The 17,624-nt window shown below is 58.4% G+C and overlaps 1 protein-coding gene across 12 annotated transcripts in view; it reads left to right on the forward strand.

Moving 5' to 3' along the window:
- Positions 1 to 17,624, forward strand: part of CTBP2 (C-terminal binding protein 2) — a 156,857-nt gene that overhangs the window by 127,857 nt on the left and 11,376 nt on the right. For 11 of the 12 annotated variants that reach the window (XM_041743242.1, XM_041743247.1, XM_041743241.1 and 8 more), the window contains 2 exons: positions 16,724 to 16,878; positions 17,140 to 17,284. In XM_041743242.1, the coding sequence (XP_041599176.1) occupies positions 16,724 to 16,878; positions 17,140 to 17,284 (300 nt within the window). Of the gene's footprint in view, positions 1 to 8,115; positions 8,212 to 16,723; positions 16,879 to 17,139; positions 17,285 to 17,624 lie in introns of those variants that run through there. The other variant, XM_041743252.1, reaches the window with a different exon arrangement.

Raw genomic sequence — 17,624 nt, forward strand, 5'->3', positions numbered from 1 at the left:
GGGCCACAGTACTCTGGGCTGAGGGACACTGGGGGACCCGGAGGCCAGGCCTGTCCCACAGCTCTGTGTGTCAGAGCAGCCACCTCCGACCTATTGGGTGTGGGCTTGGCACTTCTCTGAGTGGACTGTGGTCGGGTAGCCTGGAGAAGACCCTGCTGCTGTCTTTGTTGGGGTGCATGCTCTAAAGCTTAATGGGCCTTTCACAAACTGGGTGGCTGGGAATTTCTATCAACTTCTCGTACACTGTACCGTCCACCCCCATGTGGATGGCTCAGACACCCTCTGCAGGAGTGTGGTCTGGGCACTTGGGTTTGAACTCCAGTCCTCTGCCTAACGGGCCAGGCACCCCCCACCCTTTTGGGTCAAATGGGCGCTTGGCCCGCTCAGAGCACTCCAGGGTCACCAGCAAGGTTTCTGCCCAGCAGGTGGGACACAGAGAAGGTGGTTAACGAGGTTAGTCCTTGTGCTTTCCTGCAGAGCCAGTTTAAAGGAATTGACTCGTGTTCTCATAGGAGGCGAAGCCCAGTCCACGCTGGGACACTGGCCACCTGCCCGAGCTCCTGTCGTCAGGCCCTTTCTCGTGTGGCCTGGCGCAGGTTGGCCGTGCCTTCCCTCTAGATGGGCTTTCTTCTGTCTTCCCGTTGTAGAAAGAATGAGGCCTCGCCTGCCGTCGCGGTCCCTGCCTCCGAGGAGGGACCTGGCAGGCTGGGCTTTGGCTTCCAAAGAATAGCTTTGCGTTTTAGTATCTCTTCCCTCCCTGGACTCCTCCAGGGATGGCTGCCTCTCCAAAATCTTTAAAAGAGGCAGGAGTTCCGACCACACAGCATGGGCCAAATTTTCCTAGGAGGTTTGCAGAGTTGAGGGCACGGTGGGGGGGGGGGGGGGGGGCTGACCTGAATCAGTGTATCGGTAGGATTATCTGCCCAAGGGAACAGGGAGCCGATTCAGCCCTTCACCGACCTACTTTCTCACCTGATCTTTGTTCTTTATTCTAACTGGTATTTTTGATCTATAATATTTCGTACTTTTAAAGTATACAGGATCTTACTTTGATAGATTTATAGATGGGAACGTGATAGCGGATGTAGCGACATTTGTCACGTTACGTAGTTATAATATGATGTGATGTCGTTGTCTGTATTCGTTGTACCGTGGTGCATCAGGTCTCTGTGGTTTACTTGCAGGTTTGCATCTCCTGAAGCACTGTCGCTCTTGTTCCCCACTCCGGCCAGTCCTTGGGAACCACCAGTTGACTCTCTGGTTTTTATAGGTTTATTACCCTTTTTAGATTCCACACATAAGTGATCTTGTATGTACGTCCGTCTTTCTCTTGCTCCGTCTGACCTCTCCAGCGTAGCATGATGTGCTCAGCATCCATTCATGTTGTTGCAAACGGGAGAATATCCTCCTTTCCTGTGGCTGAACAATATTCTATTGTGTGTGTATATTTGCCGTCTTTTTTATCCATTCGTTTGTTGATGGGTGTTTGGGTCGTTTCCATGTATCTTGGCTGTTGGGAATACTGCTTTGATAAACAGGAGGGTGCATATATTCACTGAGCTCCTGTTTTTTCATTTCCTTTGGGTATATAGCTGGAAGTTGAATGGCCGGATCCTATGACGGGTGTGTTTTTAGTTTTTTGAAGAACCTCCATACTGTTTTCCATGGCGGTCGGACCAATTTACATCCCCACTGACAGTGAATATGGTTTCCTTTTCACCACTTCCTCACCAACACCTGTTGTCTCTTCTCTTCTTGATGAAGGCCATTCTGACAGGTGTGAGTTGATACCTTGTTGTGATTTTGATTTGCATTTCCCTGATGAGTACTGAGGCCGAACATATTTTCGTATCTGTTAGCCATTCTGATCTCTGCATGATATTTGCTCTACGCTGTGGTTCTCCCAACTTCCATTGGCTTCCTTGACCTTCATGCTTGGATCGTGCATGGACCATGGGGCCTGGGAAGCAGACAAGAAGTCCTCACTGGCTTTTGGTATCACATAATGTGCTTTGCAGATATTTTCTTCCATTTCGTGGCTGTGTTTCTCACATTCTTGGTATTGTCCTTGAATCACAAGTTTTAATTTTGATGAAGTTTGATTTATTTTTTTTAAAGATTTTATTTATTTATTCATGAGAGACACAGAGAGAGAGAGAGAAGCAGAGACACAGGTAGAGGGAGAAGCAGGCTCCATGCAGGAGCCTGATATGGGACTCAATCCTAGGTCTCCAGGATCAGGCCTTGGGCTGAAGGCGGCACTAAACCGCTGAGCCACCTGGGCTGCCCGAAGTTTGATTTATTTTTATTTCCTTTTCTTGATTTGTGCTTTGGTATCATAATCCAAGATCATGAAGATTTATGCATGTGTTTTCTAAGAGTTTGACCACGTTAGCCCTTAGGTTCAGGTGCTTGAATCATTTTGAGTTCAAATTTGTATGTGGGTGTGAGGTAGGGATCCAGCTACAGTCTGCTGCATGTGGAGATCCAGTTGGTCCACCACCATTTGCTTCTGCTTTTGCTTTCAGGGGGAGCTGAGCTAGATGAGGGGGCCTAGGCCAGGACAATGGGAAAGCCACACACTGTGTATTACATTTGGCAACCAACCTATCATCCAGAGAAGATAAACCTTTTTTTTAAAAGAAAACCAGCATATATTAAAAGAGAAGATTTTTAGGCGTTTGGAGCTAATTCTTGTCCCCAGGATCATACAAAGCAAGAATTCTAAAACTGTTTCACTGGAGCCTTGCTGGTACATAGGAGTTGCGGCGGGGGGCGGGGGTGCTTGTTAAATTTATGAAAGAAAAATAATGCTTGTATTCCATAATTGATTAGCCCATGTTATCAGTCTAGAGCCTAAATGTCATTAAACATGCTGCTGTTGAGTGTTTTCCCCCCCGTTCTGAGACTGACTTACACAAAGAACTTTCTAGTTGTTTTTCATTTGAAGGAAAAAAACAGTCTGTTCACTTTTACTTGCTCCCTCCACCGCTCAAGGAACAGGAAGGTACAGTGCAGTTAAATTTAGCCAGATAGCGGTACGCAGTGTATGAATAAAACAACTTTTTGCCAAATCGTTAGGAGAGCATAAAATCAAACCTGTACACGCCCGTCCCCACTGAGAAGGTGGGCGGCTCTGGGGACATGTTCTCCTGAGAGCAGTTGAGAATTGATCCCGGGAAGGGTTTGCCAATGTGAGTGGGACAACTTGTTGTTTAAACAAGATTGCCGTGGGAGGAGGAATCCTGGTAGGCCGAGTTCGTATGAAGAAATGAAGGCTCAGGACAGGAACGCTGACTTTTGGGTCCTAAATGCAGGTACCTGAAGTGCTGGTGGGGCCAGGGGGTATTGAGTGTTCCCAGTGCCGATGATACGAAAGCTCAGCTTCCGCGGGCTGGGGGAGGTGGTGGATGGAGATGGCTCACCAGTGTTGAGAGAATCCAGGCCTGAATCAGCCCCGTAAATAGAGTGATTGTCACCATTCTGGAGCAGATGACAAGGATTATCCCATCTGAAGTCCTGAGAAGACTCAGAGTAATTCCCTAATAAGATGAACCATCTTGAGGCTCAGAGAGGTTAGTACTCCTCCCCAGGTCACACAGCAGGGCTGGGACTCGAAGCCCCCCTGTCTGGCTCCAAACCAGCGATTGGTCGTTGTGCCATGGTGAACCACCAAGCACAGTGCTTCAGGGCCACCTGGGAAAATCAGTGGTGTCAAGCTGGGAAAGGGGACACCAGCCCAAGCTGGGGTCTGTGTCAGCGACAAAGTGGGTGATGCCAGAGGAGTCCCCGTGGTGCTCTGAGGCTCATTTCTCCGAGTAGGACATTGGGGTGATGGGCTCTACTCGTCCCCAGACACCCAAGGAACCATGTCACACAGGTCCTGGCCCAGGCTTTGCTCATAGCCAGACTTGGTGCCCTGCCCCCTGCCTCTTAGGAGAGCCGAGGAAATGAATTCTTCCCTGTGCTTAAAATGGAGCATAAATGTTCTTTTGTCCCGAGGGGATTAAGCCTCGTTGTGGGGAGAAGCTCTAACACACAAGGATGAAATTGAGGAAGGGAGAAGTAAGCCTGTAAGGAAAGACGGAGCTGGGTGGGAGGCCAGAACGCAGCGCTTTCCCTGCCCTCTGCACCCGGGCTTCCTAGCAGCCCAAGTAAGGAGGGAAATGAGATCACTTCTCACCCTGTGCCCCAGGTGGGAGGTGGGAGCGGGGAGCACAGCGCCCTCAGGCTGCTGCTTCTGTCCTTGTGGCCAAAGAACCCGCATCAGCACTAGATGCACAGTGTGCGTTCCCGTTTCCTCCCCACTGTGGCCCAGCCTGCCCCTCTCCACTCAGGGGCTCTGTGACTCGTGACCACTTCCTGCGTGTCGTCTTCTAGTTTTTAGAAAACGTGAGTGAAAATTTTCAGCAGGCCTCACCAGGCCGCAGTTGCTGAGGTCACACGTGTGGGTTGGGGGCCGGGGGGTGCGGGTGGGGGGAGCTGTTCCTACAGCTGACCTCTGGCTTCCTCTCCAGGCCGTCTGCGTCCTCCCCGGGCCAGCCCCACAGCGGGCACTGCCAAGTCCAAGGGGAAGTGGCTGGAGAGGTGGGCAGGGTCGCCGGCCGCGTACGGTGCTCAAAGCTGACCTCTCCGCCTCACCAGCTTCCCCACTGGGGATTTCTCTATTAGATGCTTTTTATTTGATGGAATAAATATGACTTTGCAACGGGTTCTAGTGTTTCCCTGTGAACTGGGCTTTGAGCCTGGAACACTTTAGAAGTCATTAGGTTTCCAGAAAAAAAAAAAGTTAACAGAGGAGACGAGCAGGGAGGGGACAGCCCAGCAGCTGTCGTGCTTGGGAAAATCAGCTTCGCGGCCACTCTGGGGCCCTGAGGGCGGCACGCTTGGCTGCTGGCCCGCCGGAGAGCCGGCCTGTGAGGGGGTCTTCAGAATCACTTTCCTTGTTGGCTTTAGGGTCACGTGAAAAAACTCGAGTTAGCCGAAAGCCTTGGGCTTCCTCCATGTCCCATCCCGGCCTTGGTGGCCGTCGTAGCTAAGAAACAGGGCACTATTTTGTTTTTATGGGCACGGGGCCCGGGCAGTGTGGTCAGAGGAACAAGTCCGCCAGGGGCCTTTCAGGAGGACAGCGTGTCGTCGAAGGAGTCCCATCTGATTCCGGGGGAGGATCCAGTGACTGATGCGGTGAGCCCCGGGTGCCCGAGCTGCAGGCCTGCAGGGACAGCATCCTCTCAGGGCTTCTGGGTTCACGGGTCCCCTGAGCACCTGCCCTGCTGCTGGCTGCTGCCTCCTGTCCTTCGGAAGGAAAGGCCCTTCCAGGCACCGGGAAGAGTGCGGGGTGTCCTCAGCCAGGTCAGGGACCCACCGGTCCAAGGGCTTCCCTGGCCCCGTGGGTCCCAGACAGTTGTCCCCTCAGACTGTGCCACAGCCCCTGCAGCGTGTGATGCTCCTGTGCGTGCTCCCGCGGGGTGGGAGGGGAGGTTGGGGTCAGAGAGTCCCTGCCGCTGGTGGGTGACTGCGGCCTCCCAGGCTTCCTGCAGGTCCCGTCAGCCTTGCGTGAGCCGGTGACACACGCAGGCCGGCACGTGGGCGTGCAGAGCTTGCCTCTGCCAGACTCTTCTGGCAACCGTCCCTTCTTTTCTCATCTTTATTTCATTTTTCTCAAACATCCCCTTCTGTTGTTGCCATGGGCACATTTTTAGAACTTGAGAAGTACTTGGATGAAACCCCCAGTGGCTTCTGCCGGTGGTCCCCACGCTGCGGGCAGGTGGGGCCTTCGCGGGGAGTCAAAGGAGGGTGGGAGGGAGGGAGGGTGCAGCCCTCCTCGGCCTCGGTCCGCAGGGAGACCAGCGGGGTCAGGGCTGGCACTGGACGCATGGAGAAGGCCCAGGAGCCAGGCCCACCGCCCCGCGCCCCACGTCTGGGTGCTCCAGGCACACGGGGTGCACAGCTCCCACGTCCTTCCATGAGAAAGGGCTCTGTTGTGCAGAACAGGCTCTGCGTGGCTGGCTTGCAGCCTTTGGGGTGACTGCTCGGGGTTTGCACCCCCATGACCAGCAGCAGTTGCTCTTCCATCTGGGACGTGGCTCTTGCGGTGGCAAAGCGCATGTCCTAGAGAGGCAGCGACATCGCCCGTGCCACGTGGGTTGTTGACCGTTCTGTGCTGGTCACACAACGTGTGAGATTGGTTTTGCACGGTGCTGACGTGATGTCCGGCGCCGTGAATGAGCTAAACGGGCCGGGACCGTCGGCGGGACCCGAAGGAGGTGAGCAAGGCGGCTTTCTTAGGGGCCGCCCTCTGAAGCTATTCCGGGCTCAGCTGGGTTGCCCAGAGCTTCTGCCAAAGGATGTGGAACACGCCCCGCCCCCCCCCAGGCTAATTGAAAGCCCAAAGAAACAGACATATGGTGACTGGTAAACACCCTACACACTCAGAGTATTTTCTAGGAAAAATACTTGGTGTGGGGAGCTCTGGGCGGCGAATTCTCGCTCTTACCTCCGCGCTGTCGACGAGGCCTGATGGCCTGACCATCTCCCCAGTTACTATTTAGAAGGCACAGAACTGTGTCCCGTCCCCCGTCCCCGTCCCCCTCACCCCCCCAAATCTGTCCAGGCTGGTGGAGACTGGCTGTGAGAGACGCAGCATACAGAACAGCCACGTCGGCCAGGCCTGGCTCTTGGTCTTGTCCCTGTAGCCCCGAGCTGGTCAGAGCTCACTCCTCTGGGCTCATCCAAGGCCTTGGGGGAAGCACTTCTCTTCCTGAGCCCGCATGTCTCTGACACCAGAGGCCCACGGACTCAAGGCGCAGAGCAGCGGGGACACGTGCTGGAGGCCACCAGTGGGTTGCTTCCTGTCGGGGTGATCTTGGAAAGCACGTGTCGGTGAAGTCCAGGGGTTGATGCATTTAGGGGGAGAGGTCAAGAGCCAAGCCGGCATTTCCTGGACCAGGTTTCCTACCAGCCAGGCCCATGGTGTATGTTGGGTCTTAGGGCACTTTGGAGAGTGACCTTGTGTCCCTGAGAGTGGCTTGGGGAATGGGGACCGTGCACCCGCAGGTTGCTCACCATTCTCTGACTTGTCTGGACACATCCTTTCGCTCTCCAGCCCTTTCGGTTCTGAGGGCTCTACAGGCAATCAGCAGGAAAGAGGGACTCGGGTGGGCCCCGGGCTAGGTCCCAGCTTGGAGGGTACCAAGGAGAGAGGGGTTTTTCTTCTTTTGGTGCCACAAGATCGGGTTGAGTGATACCACCAGCCTGAGGTTCATCTCTTGGGCCACAAAATCCACAGTGACCCCAAAAGGAAGAGTCCGTTCCTGCTGAGAAACCCCAGGTGAGGATGCTTGCTTTTTGTGACCATATATAATTGACAAGCGGCCACTGTTGCCGTGGAGAGAGGAACTTGATGGCCTTGCCTTATCCCCTAAGCTGGGATCACCCGTCATCAGACTAGATGGGGCCCAGGCCAGGGATTTGTGGCTCCGTCCAGTGCACAGAGCATGTTGGGAAAGTTGGGAGGTGAAATGTGACCTCACCCAGATGGGAAGGAAGCCAGTGGCTCCTTGAACCAGGGGCTCAGCTGTTCCCAAGCCCAGCGGCTGCCCAGACCACCTCCCCCCCTCCCTCCGCACTCCAGGACCACCCACACGAGGCTGGCCTTTGGGGAAATCCAGAACATGAATCACATTCTACCACAAACAGAAGCAGCTCCTGGCATCCTTGGCTGCTTTGCTGTGGAAATGTGTCCCGCAGCGGCCTGCTCAGTTCTCTGTCTTGTCCCTGTGGCCCTGAGCTGGGTGGACCTCGGTCCCCAGAGCCCATCCCTTCCCCGAGGCCGGTCAGCCAGGAGGCGCTACGTGGGTGGTGGTCAGCGTCCCCCCAGTGGGAAGCAGAGGGATCACCAGACACAGGGGCTCCCTGGGGGCTGGGGGGCGGCAGGGCACAGGTGCTCGCGGCCAGGCAGCGGTATGAGGGCTACCCAGCGGCCCACGGGGCCAGCGTGTGAGCGTCCCAGGGAGTGATTTCCAGCAAGCGATAGATGGTTTGGTTCTGGGTTTTGTGTTTAAGCCCTGGTAGAAAAGAAAAGCCTGTCCCTTTTCTGTTCAAGGTCCCTGGTGTGGCGTGGACACTGAACAGTTCAGGCTGCTGGGACAGTTGCTCTGGGTTGCTCTAAGGAACCAGTTAAAGCAACAACAAATGCTGGTCTTTCTGGAGGTACAGAAGTTCTTGTTTTTTTTTTTTTTGAACTGGATGCTGTGGTTCCCACCAGTGTAGACCCCTGCTTAGACCCCTGCTTCTTCTATTCACACGTGTGCGCGCGGGTGTGCACACACACCTTGGGCGGGCAGTGGTCACCCGGCAAGCCTCGGGGGTGGGGGCACGGCCCAGGCTCCCAGGAGCCTCTGCGCCTCCTGCTTGGCCGCTTTCTGTCCAGCTGTTACCTGAGCCACAAAGGAGGTGGCCTGAAGCCACCTCCCTGTGAGGCCACGACCCTTTAAGATCCATCTTTTATTTAAGAAGCTAATCTACTTACCCTGTGGCCATCTCTCAGCCGAACCTCTGGCCGACTTCAGAGGACGCTAAAATCAGGGCCGAGGAGTGGCTTCAGCCGGGCCCCTCCGTGGGGTCGCCCTCAGCAGCCCGGCCGTGGGTGCTCGGCGGGGCGGGGGCGGGGGGCTGGCCAGGCCCGGTCTTCCCACACTCGTGGTGTTTCCCGGCAGCTCTCTTGAGCGAGAGCTCAGGCCTGTGCCTGTCGACTGGTAACGTGTGCGATGCGGTGGTCACTAGTGTGGTCCCAGCCCCGGAGGAACACGGCCTCGTGGACCCGCGTGCATCCGGGTGGCCCGTGCCTCTGCTGGGCTTCCCTCCTGCCTGGAGCTCTGGGGCCTGACGGCACAGCCCCGGCCAGTCTTATCCTAGAAAGTTCTTCCCTCCTCCTTATCCTCGAGGGCCATTTTCAAGCCAGATGGTTCTGTTTTGTTCACCTGGCCTGGGGGAGCCCTTGGTGGTAGGGGGTGGTAGTGGTGAATTGAATAGCCTTCTGCTGGGAAGGTCCTCGATGGCCCGCTGCAGAGCTCAGGTCAGCTGGGCCCTGTCCCCTCCCTGGGTCTCGGTGCCCATGGAGTGAAAGGTCGAACAGCTCCCTTCTTGACACAAGGCTCCCAGGGCCCCAACTGGAGCTTAGCATCAGAGAGAGGTTCTGGGGTGTTCCAGGGTAGAAGTCCAAGAGCTGGGGGCTCATCCAGAAAGTGACAAGACGGGAATGCTGTTTCAAAAAGCCATTGTTAAGGTCTCACCTGCAGTGGCCGGGCCTCGGGGCGGTGCCCCCCTGGGTCCGCGGTAGGGCAGAGCAGCCTGGCCCTTCCCCAGGAGAAAGGCACCCTGACCCTCACCCAGGGCTGCCTGTGATCTTGAGTCCCATGAATGAGCTCGGCCCTGGGGGAACTCTTCTGGGTTTTAAAAAAATGAATTTGATCTATCCTAGTAAGACCTGGGGACAAGTTTCCAGGGGTTTCTGCAGCATCAGCATGGGTCACGTCCATGCTGGTGTCATTGTCAGGTCGCAGGCACACCATGGGCTCCGGCACACATGCACATGTATGTGCACACACGTATGCTGACACACAGGCACACCCACCCTTGCCTTCCTGAGCACACCAGTCTGCTATGCCGACTCTCCGGGGCCGCCTGGCCCGCAGACAGCTCTGCGCTTGGCTGTGGCAGGGCAGCCTGCAGGGCCCCTCACTGTACCCCCTCATCTGGGCTGGCAGGGCCTGTGCTCTGTGGTCCTGCCTCCCAGGTGCCACGCACAGGCTCTAGTGTGAGTGTGGAAGGCCGGATGCTCACCCCGGGGGGCCTTGCCTTGGAAGTGATGCTGCATCATTATTTCTGCCACTTGACACTTGACGTTGTTCAGAGCAGAGTCCCAGGCCAGCCTGTTTCCGGGGGTGGGGAAGTGTGCTCTGCCTCTTGGGGGCAACAAGGCCATGTCGGGAGGGGGCTGCGTTCACAGAAGGCAGGTGTCCCGGGCAGTCATCGAGCAGCGCCAGGTGCAGCTTGAGGCTCTCCAGTGTGAAGGAGGCTGATGCAAACGAGGGAGGCCCCCCCCCCCCCCAGGGAACCCAGCAGAGCACAGGGCCATCCAGGAGCCACGGAGGAGGTCATGGGACCCCTGGTCACAGGCCTGGAGGGGGGAGTGGCATCGGAGGTCCAGCTGCACACCGAGCTCTGCTCCCTCGTGACTGTCACCTTCCTTCCCCAGTTTTTAGAGGGGATTGGGCTCACTCAAGTGTGGCAGGCAGATGTCACCCAGCCTTGCGGAGTGGCTCGCTGGGGCACCGTGGTGACCACGGACCCTGAGGCTGAGAGTCCCGAGATCCTTCCGTTAGTGCCGTCTGCTGTGAGTGCAGGAAGAGGAGCGTGTGAGTGCTTGTGCGTGCGCGTGCGTGCCTGGGGCAGGTCTGCGTTCTCCTCTTCAGTCCTGACTCCGCTGATGTTTGCTTGAGGGCGGAGCTGAATCTCGAGATGCTCGGATTTAATTTCTGTGCCGCAAGAGGTGCCTTCCACCTTCCACCGTTGGCCCCGGTTAAAACTCAGTCTGTGTTCCTGGTGGTGAAGCAGCCGGAGGGGAGAGCTGGTTCCCTGAGCCTCGGGAGCTCCGGGGGGAGCCAGGCCCGCCTGGAAGGTACGCGGGTGGGAAGGAGCGAGGCTAGCCCCGGCTCCGGGGGCCACTGCGGAGAGGCGCCTCTGGCCTCGGCTTCCTGGAACCGACCTGACCGAGGCCTCGGTGGGATGCGCGCTGCGTGTGCTCCACCCGAAGCCGGAAACTGCAAGAGAGACGAGCCGAGAAAAAACCGATCGGGTTCTCCGTATGGGGGGGGGGGGGGGCATACCTGCACATCGCCAGGTTCTCAGGATCCTCCCCCGGTGGAGAGGCAGGCGGTGGTGTGGACACGGAGATGAGGTTTCTAAGGGTAGCTGCGTGTTTTTTAAGCCTTAAAACAGTGTCACGCTTAGCAACACGTTTTATCACAGTCGCTGCCTCGAAACCGTTCATTCTCGTCGGCTCCTGTGTTCTTTCTCGTGAAAGGCAAGAGTAGCTGCCGTGGGCGTGGGTGGTGCCTCTGGAGACGGGAGGCCACGTGCCTTTGCTGACTTTCCAGACCCACTTTCTGAACAAGCTCCAGCCAACTGCACGACAGTTGTGGTCGAGACCCTGTGGCTGGCAGTTTAGAATAGTTTTCACTACGTGGATAAACGTGTTTGCAAGCAAGGGGGGACCTGCCACCTGGTCACAAGGCCCCACAACAGCCTTCCTGAAGGGGTTCTGGAAGCCCCGTGCCCTGGGGTAGATGCCCACCCCTCCCAGCACGGCCATGTCTGCCAGTTGAATGCTGCGTCTCGGGTACAGGTTCATTGATCACCCAAGGTCAGCATCTGGTCCCCAGTTTGGCTCCAGTCAGGAGTTTCAGCTCTAGATTGTGGAAATGCAAGCCTGTGAAATACGCCCCTTATCAGACCCTAGATCTGATCCTGTGTCTGGCCTTCTAGAAATCGGGACTGCTGAGCCCAGCCGATGAGGGTTGGTTTGTGCAAGGTTGCAGGAAGTGACTTTTCAATTGGGGAGCCACCTGTATTTAAGGGGAAGCTGTTCCTGGGGTGGTGGGCGACACGCTCAGACCCTTGCAAAGTGGTCGTGGCTGGAGAGGCTGTCAGGGCAGACCTGGGGTCCTTTCCCACCCACTCGGGACTCCGGGAGTGGCTGCGTCTCCTCTCCCCACCTCAAACCACTTGCCCACAAACACGGGAGCCACAGGTGCTGCCTTCTACCTTCCAGACCACCTTACAAGTTCTGGGAGCTGGTGACACATTTGATTGGTCCCGAAGCCTCTGGCTGAGCGTGCAGGACAGTGCGTTTTGTTGCAGATCGTTCTAAGGCCTGCATGGATCTCTCAGTTCTTTCCAGGTACTTACCCTGGTGTCAGCTGCCAGTACAGCTGGTGCTGGCCCAGAGGGTCCCAGCAACTGCCTTCGGGCCCCAGAGCTCCCAGCTGGTTTCCACCCGCAAGGGCTCTTCGGCCCCTGAGCAGCAGTGAAGATCTTGGTGCGAATCCGTGCTGCTTGGCAGCCCTTTCCCCGCTCGGTCCCCACATGCTTGGCTGGTCCCTGCCGGGCGAGCCAGGGGGTGGCCCTGACCAGGTGGACTGTCATCCCAGATCCTGGCCAGCCCAGCTTGGGTGTGTTCTGGCTGCTACAGCATAGCGATGCTTCAGCAAAATCTGCTCAGGTGTCAGAAGAGGCCTCTGTCTGCTCCTCAAACACGTTTATTGCAGCCACTTTGCTTTGGGGTAAGACTACTTAGTTTCTGAAATCTTGAAAGAGCAAAATCAGAAAAGCCTCCGGCAGTTTGGTCCTTGAGTTGGCAAGTGGCAGATCTTCAGAAACAAGGCAGAGTTGGTTCTAGAGGAAGCACATGCGCTGAACCTAACGCCGTGTGTCCGGGAAGGCCCGGAAACGGGTCTTCGTGCGGCAAGATCAACCCGTCTCCCCCTCAGTCCCTCTGCTCGGGGAAGCCTGTCCCGTTAGGACAGGCACAGGTCACCTGTGTGGCCCCGGAAGAGGCGGCTCCTGAGCAGTCTGATGCGATTCGGACAAGGTGGCATCGAGGTGGATGACCGGAGAGCCGCCGGTGTCCTCCTCCCTCCCTCTTCCCCCTCCGAATCCCGAGGGCCTGTATGGGCTTGTCTTTCCCTGGACCGTCGGCCACTCCCAGCACGACTCCAGCAGCGTGGCCGGGTGTCGTCTTTGCTTTTCCACCAAATGTCTAATTTCGCAGTGTCCTCGTGTGCAGCTCCGGCTGTAGGGATGCCGGGCCCGGGGTCGGCCAGGGGAGCCGGCCTCGAGCCGGGGCGCCGCATCCCTGCTTTTGCAGAGTTGAGCCTGGGACCAGCAAGTGATGCCACCAGGGGCACAAGCTCTGCCCTGCGGAGTTCATGCTGGACACGTTGAAGGGAATGTGCTGATAGACTTGTGTGCGCGTGTGATGTGTCCACCTGCAGCTGGAATCGTTCTCGAATAGAAGGCAAGGTTGCAGAGAGGGAGCGGTCGTTTTGCCCAGGGGGCCGCCAGGACCCTCGGCGCCTCGTCAGCAGGTGTTTTCCTTGGGCTCTGTTGGGTCCCTGGGTCTTTGGTGTGCTCTGTGGTCTCCCCGGCAGTAAAGTGGGGCTGAGAGGAACATAGCCGCTTCCGAATGTCAGGCCTGGGGTTTCGGCAGCGTCTAGCGATTGCTACCCTAGCTCTTGGTTGCAGACCTCAGGTTTTAGTCCATTCTCGTTAAGCATTCACTGTGCCTTGGCTTTCTCCGCCTAAATTCCCCTGGCTGGAGAGGTCATGGGGGACTCCCTCCTGGGCCAGCCCTGCCTGGGTACCCCATTTCCCACGGCCCCTTGAAAGGTCACTTACGGTAACATGTCAGGTGTATCCTTATATACTAGAAATCCCTCAAATTGTCAGAAGCGCTGAGAGACGCTCAGTGGATGTGAGGCAAGATGGAGAGTCTGTTTACAACCTCACCTCGCTGGCGTTTCCTGGGTTTTCTGGGAACCTCCACCCCAGCTTCTGCAAGGCTGCAGAGACAGCAGGTGCTGGGCAGGGTGTGGCTTGGATTTAGCTGCATTCTCTGGTGTGTGGGTACACGAGACCCCTCTGGGACTGAGGGAGCATGTGTGGCACGGTCCCCTGGTCAATAGAGGCGACCCCTGACAACGTCCTGGCCGGGCTTGCTGTCGTCCTCAGTACTGGGGTTTTGTGCGGCTCCTTGGGGCTCATGCAGGACGCACGTGAATCTCACCCACTCCACCACCCACGCAGCTGTCCCCACAGCATCCGTCCCCAGCAAAGCCCTTTCCCGTACAGGGCTTGCGGCCCCTGTCTGAGCCCAGGGCCTCAGCTGGGAGCCCCTGGGTCTCAGCTGCCTTCTGCATGGCCGACCTGAACGAGGGCAAAGGGTGGGTTTCGCCAAAGAGGAGGCCACCCAAGCCAGGGAGGGGGGTGATCGCTAGGCAACCTGGAGCTTGTTGCCCAGGTAACGGGATCCATGCACTGATGCTGTGGATGGACATCTTGTGACGAGGCCCCTCGGCCTCTCCAGATGTCTTGGATGGCTCTAGATGCCTGCCTTGTGCCTGCCCATCGTTTTCCTCTGTGGCTGCTTTTTAAATTAAAAACTTGGATTTCTTACCATGATCATGAACCCTGTGAATGGTGTCGGATTAACACTTTTGGCCAGCACCTTCGGAGTCCAGTCAGGGTGCTCTGCACCCTGTAGGAGGGACACCCTGGGGCAGGCGGGTAAATCTGCCCACATAGTCCAAGACCGCGGGTCCCATGGGAGTCCGATCTGGGCTTGGTAGCAGCTGCAGGGTGGGGCCGGAAGAATCCGGTGGAAGAAATGAGGCTTTCGGGATTTGGTCAAAGTCTCACCTTTTTCTTGGCGAAAAGGAAGGACAGAGGTATGAGCTTTAGCATTGGCACATCAAGTTGGCACTGGCTGTGCCCATCCGCTCCAGCCGCTTACTCCCCAGGGCCCTCCCCACGCTGTGCCTCGGTGCCCCCGTCTGTTACGGGAGAAGGGGTGGAAATGAGAGGCTATAGGCCACCGTGTGAATTACCGGCCCTCACCTCCCTCTGCAGAGTCGGGGGTAAGGTGGTGCCCGGGGGTCCTGATGCAAGATGGCACCCTTGGTCTTTGGGGAAACCCCTTCCATTTGCCCACAACCACCCTGACCTCTTATGGGGCCCACCTGCCAGTTAAGCCAAGGAGAACGTTGGGGCCTCGGCTTTGCTTGGATGCCCTGCTTTGGGGATCCAGGTTCTGGGTTGGGCAGTGGTTTTACCGCCACTCACAGGCCGGGAGGGACCGTGATCCCTTGTGAGTCCCAGCCCGGCCTGGAGAGAGAGGCGCCCGGAGGAAACCTGCTCCCTGGCCCGTTCTGAGGCCGCGACAAAAGGCTTCTCTCTGCTTCTTGTTCAAAGAGAGGATTGTCCGAGCTGCTGCAGCTGTGGCGCGGGTGCTGTCCCGGGGCAAGGCCGCTGCAGTGGCCGTGTGGGCACCACGGGGACAACCTCCCCGCCTCCACGGCCACAGCTCCAGGTGGGGATTTCGCTTTCAGCTTCCGACACCCAACGTGTCGCTGAGCGATGAGCCAGGGGGCCAGATAGGGGCTTCAGTGTCCGGGGCCCCAGCCTGGGCTCCTCGCTGGCCATTTCAGGGCTGCTGGGGGACGAGCCCTTCGGGACACCACACAGCTGAGTGCGGCCCAGGCAGGTGGGCCCTGCTCTTGTCTGCTGGAGCCTGTACCCGATGCCTTGCGATCACACGGAGGCCACCTGGGCTGGAACATCACAGGCTCCTGGCAGGGGCTCCCCGAGCCCAGTCACGCCAGGGGGGCCAGGGGGCCTGCCAGACGCAAGGACAAGTAGATTCTGTGCAGGAGGAAGAAAACAAAACCGAGCCTGGCCTTGGTGTGGCGGCCGCTATCTGAATCCCTTCCCACCTCTGAAAGCACACGATGCCCAAAAAGCTCCCATTTTTACTCGTAGCCAGGGACTCCACACATGAGATTTGTCCGGAAAATGGAAACTGTCCCACCCTGGCCACCTGGGTGCCACGGTCCCCCTGCAGGGGCTACGAAGTCCCAGACTTGCCAGCATATGTATTGGAAGGGAAGGGTTCTGCTGGAGAAAGTGCAGGCAGCCTGGCCCGCGTACCTCACGTGGCCAAGTGGCCTGGGGCACACGCTGCTGCTTCCCCGTTGGGGCTGGAGATGGTCCTGCCGCCCCGTTGAGCGTCCTGCAAGCAGCTGCGCTGGCCTCGCGGAGCAGCTGGGGGATCTGCACTCAGGCACGAGTAGGGAGGACTGGCCTGGCCCTGGGCTCCCTCCACCCCCCTCCCAAGCTGTGGGGACAAGTGTCCTTTGTCTCTGCCAGCAGCCCCAGGACACATGACCGCTCTGACTGGCCCTGGTATCCGAGGGGTGCTGCTCGCTCTGCAGCCCTCTGAGAAATTCCGTTGCTCTCCCAAGTCCCCGGCCAGCAGCTCGCCGTCGCGCTCACCTGTGCACCACCTGGCCCGGGTCTTCACCTGGGCAGGGGCTGAGCCCAGGAGGCCCATTGCCAGCAGGGTTTTCTCCAGGAAGCTCCCACGGGGTGTGGGAGCCATGACATGTCCTTCTGGTTTCATTTTGCAGCCCTTCGTGTTTGTTGGGAAGGGGCTGGGGGCAGGGGCAGGGGCAGGGGCGCGGCTTGTAGGCCCAACTGGCGCCGGCGGCAGGTGCGTGGTGAGCAGATTCCTGGCCTCAGTTCCACTTGGCGATGGAGTTAGCGCCACTGTGGTTCCTGTTGGCTGCACTTGAGATTGCTCACCGAGACCCGGGCCCCCCTCAGACCTCCACCCGATAGACCCGGCAGACACGCGCCCTCTGGGTCTCCTTGGCTTGTCCCAGAATGGGCCTCGGCGACTCAAAGGAGCCTGTGGTGTTTGAGCCCAGGGGAGCCCGGGTGACTCTGTGGGTTCATGGTCCCCTCGGGGAGTAGGGAGGGAGCTCTGGGGTCCTGCAGATCCGATGCATATGTGGGGGGAGAGCCCCTCGCTGCACTATCCCCCGCCCCATGTGGGACAGCCGCTGTGCCCACCTACAGATCCTCCTCCTGTCCTCACTCCTCACAGGTATCCGCCCCCAGATCATGAACGGCCCCCTGCACCCCCGCCCCCTGGTGGCGCTGCTCGATGGCAGAGACTGCACCGTGGAGATGCCGATCCTGAAGGACCTGGCCACTGTGGCCTTCTGTGACGCACAGTCCACTCAGGAGATCCACGAGAAGGTGGGCCCCCCACCCCCAGGCCCGGGTTGCCCAGGTCAGGTGGCGGCCACTGCCGTTCAGCGAGGGGTCCCTCCCGCTTTCACCCTCGGGTCTCCCTGGGTTGGGCCCTCTCACCGCCCCCCCAACCCCCAGACGCCACCTCCCTGTCCGCCCTCCCCCTCCGTGGTCACCCGGGGTCACGGTCATGCCCACACCGCGTCCTCCGCGGCAGGTGCAGGGGTGATGGGGGTCTCCAGCCTGGCTCTGCTCACCCCGTCGCAGGTTCTAAACGAAGCCGTGGGTGCCATGATGTACCACACCATCACCCTCACCAGGGAGGACCTGGAGAAGTTCAAGGCCTTGAGGGTGATCGTGCGGATAGGCAGCGGCTACGACAACGTCGACATCAAGGCCGCCGGCGAGCTCGGTGAGTGCGGGGGGCTGGAGGGGGCGGCCATTCGGGGGGAGCCTCGCGGGCTCACGTCCAGGTACACAGGCGGGAGTGCCTGCTGGAGCCTGGCGAGTGGGGGCCCGTCCCTGCAGAGGGGACCCTGTGAGCGGCCGAGCGGCCACCGGACGGTGTCAGCCCAGGAAGCAGGGGCGCCGGGCGGTCCTGGCGTGGAGCCGTCCTCCCCGGGGCTCTGTCCACCCAGAAACCTGCGCAGGGCAGCACTGACGTGGGTGGACCAAAGCCCGGCCCCTCCTGCACAGCCCTCGTCAGGGCGGGAAGGGTTTCCACGGAAAGCAGGGCAGCAGGTGGCCTCCTT

The sequence above is a fragment of the Vulpes lagopus genome, chromosome 2 (genome assembly GCF_018345385.1).
Source record: "Vulpes lagopus strain Blue_001 chromosome 2, ASM1834538v1, whole genome shotgun sequence".
NCBI lineage: Eukaryota > Metazoa > Chordata > Mammalia > Carnivora > Canidae > Vulpes > Vulpes lagopus.